This window comes from Magnolia sinica, chromosome 4 (assembly GCF_029962835.1).
Source record: "Magnolia sinica isolate HGM2019 chromosome 4, MsV1, whole genome shotgun sequence".
NCBI lineage: Eukaryota > Viridiplantae > Streptophyta > Magnoliopsida > Magnoliales > Magnoliaceae > Magnolia > Magnolia sinica.
Window position 1 is genome coordinate 114971080 of NC_080576.1, and position 5255 is coordinate 114976334.

General features: G+C 43.7%; 1 protein-coding gene across 1 annotated transcript; it reads left to right on the top strand.

Annotated features, from left to right (window-relative positions):
* Positions 1–2664: 2664 nt before the first annotated feature.
* On the top strand, positions 2665–4925 carry LOC131243973 (uncharacterized). The gene has a single exon (XM_058243636.1). The coding sequence runs from the start codon at positions 2752–2754 to the stop codon at positions 3922–3924; it is 1173 nt and encodes a 390-aa protein (XP_058099619.1). The 5' UTR covers positions 2665–2751; the 3' UTR covers positions 3925–4925.
* Positions 4926–5255: the final 330 nt, after the last annotated feature.

Genomic DNA, 5255 nt, shown 5'->3' on the forward strand with positions numbered 1-5255 from the left:
ATTTTCCAAATGAAAATATTATCGAACTGTTCTTTAATTTATATATATATATATTTAGAGATAATCACTTACAAATCAATGGATCAGATTTTCTACAAGTTTGGTAATATTCCATATGTCAGGCGAAGCAAAACTTCAATCTCATGCGACAGACTGTTAATATTAGTTGTGAAGGGCAGTTAATTTGGCGGGAGAGTGCCGTAGCGTAACGACATGGATGAAACATGAGATATTTACGTGACGCGGAAAGGAGGATTGCAGAGCCCCACGTGGTCAGGATCTCGCGAGTTACGAGTCATATCGCGGTAAATACAGCAAAGAGTCGCGAGAAGACAGGGGAGGTGGTTTTTTGCGGGTGCTGATTAGGTGTTACCAGGTAACACATTACCCTTACTGTGGGGCCCACCTTGATGATGTGTTGTATATCCACACTGTCCCTCCGTTTATCCAACCCATTTTAGGAGGGTTCCAAAAATTAAGAAGATCCAACGCTCAGGTGGACCACACCAAAGGTAACAATGGTGATTGAGTGTCTCACCATTAATAATTCCAAAGGGCCCATCTTAAGGGTTTTGTAATTTTTATTTGAAATCCAACCTGTTGATAATGTCAAGAAGATCTGGATTAAAGTAAAATATAAATATCCGTTTGATCCAAAACTTTTGTGGCCCACAAAAGTTTTAATGATCATTTATCACGTTTCTAGCAATATGGTCCATCTGAGATTTGGATCTTCTTAAATTTTTGGATCGCATCCTAAAATGATATGGAAAAACAGATGGAAGGCTCGGATATTTAAAATAATAATAAAAAAAAATTGATGGGCCCATACCGTTAAAGTAACAGGCACTCAGGTGTTAACCGGGTAACAGCTAATCGGCTCTTTCTTTCTTTTTCCCTTTTTCTTAGAAGAGTTTCTTTTTTTAAAGAGAAACTTTGATACTCTGTCAGCTGGGAGGGATGATACCAGCAACTTACAAATTGAATACTTGATACAAATTAAACTATCCAACTAATGGTCCAGATTAGATCCATCATGAACCAAAAACTAATCTTATTTGATTATCTGCATATTGGATTGGTGGACCTTTACTGGACGGTTAAAAATGAGAAATAACCAATGGTCATATTTCAACAAACAAGTATTGAAAAAACAGCAGAAGAAGAGATTTGAAATACGAAAACCAATCTGATTTTTGGGTGGTAAAGTTTCACAATTTAGTCGGATTGATTTGAGTTAATATATCCCACGTGTGCAATTTTTGAGTTTCTGCGTATCAAACTTCATACGCTGCGAGTATCAACTAACTCGCCCAGACTTTTTTGGTAAACAGTACAAAGGAATTGTGTGATCGACAATTCTGACAAATGGGACCCAACTATCCGCAATCCAGACCCTTGATCTGTTTACTCCAACAATTCTGACAAATGGGACCCAACTATCGGCAATCCAGACCCTTGATCTGTTTACTCCCACCCTGGATGGATTATTATATAAAAAACTATTCATCATTACAATATTCTAAGCCATCATCTGACCATTCTGTCGAATGAGGAGAGTTGTTTTCTTGTTAACCGTCAATTTTCTAGATCATAAATCCAACGGTTTATATTATCCCCTCAAGAAAATTTTGAAGGAAGGGTTCAGCTACAATTGGATGCAACACGTCAGGTGCAATTGGAAGTGTGGGACCCATGGGATGCATAGTTTGGATCCTAATACATAGGTTACACCACGTCTACCGTAACCCTCACTCGATGTAATTAAATTCCGTGCGTCGAGAGGGAGTTCGCTTGTCTGTCGCGGCACAGGATCCAAGTGTGTGTTGCCACTTAAACTCTTGGTCCGGATTCCATGGTATGCTGCCGGGTGACACATTCTCAGATGGTATGATGATCGGAACCGTCCATGCTTTCCTTTATGTTATAGAGGAGCTCTTTTTTCATAATCGTGCTTCACTGATGATCCTAGACTTTGATTTTCAGAGTTGAATATGAGCCATTGGAAAATTTCTGTTCTTTGTTCTAAATTCATCTATAGATAGTGATAGTGATAGTCACAGCTATCCGTTCAACATACGTTTTTGACGTTGGACCGTATAACACAGAGTCTAACACATACACAGTTCCGATCATAGGACCGTTGAATAGGTGGGGCCCAGTGGCGGAGACCCGATCTGGATCCTGACTCACGTTTCGGACGGAGGCAAAACGGACTCCCTCCAGAAGCATAGGATCCTTTCCCGCCAAAGCTAACCGATTATCTTCCGGCCAAAATGTGATGCAAAAGACTAAAACGTCCTTTTATCTATAAAGCAATTCCCAACGTTGAATCTGGTTTGTACAATTGAGACAATAGCTAGGTGACCTTCCCGATTAATCCCCACCGTCCACGGTCTTACTCATGTTTCAGTTAATCAGATCAACCGTATGGATAACCAACATGTGGGCCCCACTTGCATATAAAATAAAAAGCTCCATGTCCGCTTACTGGATGATGATACGCGCTAGTTACTCATCGACACCACCCCGATATTTTAATCATTCGATTCATTCCACGATACGATACGAAACCGATAAATCCGCCTGAGATGGCGATGCGCCCACCGACTGCGAGCTCTTATTCCTCGGTGGGGCCCACCAGCCTCTTTATCAAAACCCCACATCCTTCTATTATCATTCCCCCCACATTCTCTCTCTGCAAATCGCCTTCTCTTCCATGGCCTTCTCCAAGCTCCAACTCCTCTAGCCATGGCGACAGTACGGTCCTTCTTCAACAGCTTCCTCTCCTTATTTCTCCTTCTCTTTCATTTGGGGTGCTTTCTCTTCCCGACCAAAACTCCCCCAACAAAGAAAAGAAAGCTTTCAAAGACCTCTCCTTCTCCTCCTCCTCCTCCTTCTCCTTCTTCTTCTCCTCTTCATCATCATGCCAAAACCCACAAAGCTCTTTCATTTCTCAACCCATGGCCGTATCTAAAACCCATTTTCTCCACCAAGAACCTCAACAAACTGAAAAAGCTTGATGACCCATTACCTCCTCTCTCCACCGTCCAATCTGCCCAGCCCTCTACCCCACCTCCCACCACCTCCCTCTCGACTCCGACCCGCAAAAGGTCATCTGGGTCTTTCTCAGAATCTGACTTCTCCTCTGATATGCATCCGAAACGCTCCTCCTTCGTCTTCCGAAGCGATATCTTCCCGTGCCCGACATGTGGAGAAATCTTCCAGAGAACCCAAAACCTCGAACACCACCAGTCCGCCAAACACGCCGTCACGGAGCTTCTCGACGGCGATACGGCGAAGAACATCGTCCAGATCATCTTCCAAACGGGCTGGAAGAATTCGAAAGAGAACCGCCTCGCGAAAATACACCAGATCCTCAAAATACACAACAGCCCGAAGATCCTCACCCGGTTCGAAGAATACCGAGAGTCGATCAAGATCAAGTCGTCGAGGAACGTCGGCAGCGGAGGGATTTGTAACGAGCGGTGCATCGCCGACGGGAACGAGCTGCTCCGTTTCCAGTGCTCAACGTTCCTCTGCTCACTAGGGAAGAAAGGGAATTCTGCCATCTGCAGCGGAGAATTCTGCAGCGTCTGTGGGATCATAAGGAGCGGTTTCTCACCGAAGCTCGACGGGATTCTGACTATGGCGAGCAGCCGTGGGGCCCACCAGGCAATCCCAGAGGAGATGGAGGAGGAGTTCGCTTTCATGAACGTGAAGCGCGCGATGCTGGTCTGTAGGGTGGTGGCGGGAATGGTGGCACGTGAGGGGGCGCTGGACGCTGTTGTAGGTGCTGACAAGGAAGATGGTGGGTTTGACTCGGTCGTCGCCCGTCACCGTGGGTCAGATGATGAGGAGGAGCTGCTGGTTTTCAATCCAAGGGCTGTGCTTCCATGCTTTGTAATTATCTACACTGTCTGATGGTTTGTTTTGCTGAGGTCGTTTCACTCGCACACACTACACCGTTGTTCATTGCTTTCTTTTGGGTCCTTGTTCTTTGTGGAGTTACAGTTGTTTTCCTATTCCGCACGCGTGCACATGTGTCGTAGTGTGTGAGATCTGAGCTTTCAATCAAGTTGGCTACTCCGTTTAGATCTTCTGGGAAAAAAATTCAGGCTATTTCGAGCCTCAGGTGGGCAGTAGTATGTCAATACAAATGAATTGCTAGAAAACAATTGAACTGTCAATATACTCTGTACGTTGTGGTCCAACTGTCGAGCGGAATTGTCTGATTTTTCTCTTTCTGAAGAGCCAATATTATTTCCAACCTTATGGAAAGTTCGGATGTGACATACGTGTTTCATATTTGCACGTGTGCCTGCGTATGGATGCGTACGGCTGTGCAAACCTCGGTTTTCATTAGGAAGTGAAGTGCGAGAGGTGTGCATGCGTGTTTACTCGCCATTCATTAGGAACGTGTGTGCGAGATCCGACCGTGCATCATGTGGGGTCCACCGTTTATGTGTCATGCCTCAGAAATTAGGTCGGCCTTGACATCAGGTGGGTCATAAGTTTATGGTGCAATAGCAGCAGACGGTCCACATCAATGCGTACTGTGGTCCATCTGATGAATGAACTATTCTGATTCCTGGGCCATGGAAGATATAAGGTGGGTCCCACTTGATGAATGGTCCGGATCTTGCACGTACTTGTAAATGTGGCGATACTAGACAGAGAAGTAACCTTACCGGTTGTCATTAGGAAAGTCCACCTGCTTCTAAAGGAATAGGGTGCTTTGGAATAAGTGGGGTAAATATCTGAATGGGATTGTGAATTTTGGAATTTGATGGTGGCGTGTATTTTAAGAACAAATAGTCAGTTAAACATCATGGATGTATATTTTGGGAATATTAGGAGTAAATTAGAGATGGTTTTTTAAGAAGTTATGGGAAAAATGGCAAAGTATGGGATCATGGAGGGAATCTTGTTAATAGATTAGGAACCTTTGTCTTAACTGCAGTTGTAATACGAGTTTATTAAAGGGGAATTTCTGCCACGAAATTCTTAAGAAATCTCTATTTTACCAAATAATGCCCAGAGGATTTGAAGTATGAGAGCTGCTTTTTGAGGGATGAAATTATAGAATACTTTCATTCAAGTATTTTCTGTAATAAGTGGTGAAAGTTGGGACTTTTGGAGCCCAGGTGACACGTGTATAACATCCAGCCCGTCCAATGTATGCGCATCAGATTGATCAGATCATTAGATGACTTACACTTGAATTGGAATATTTTGAATGGTGCATATTATTT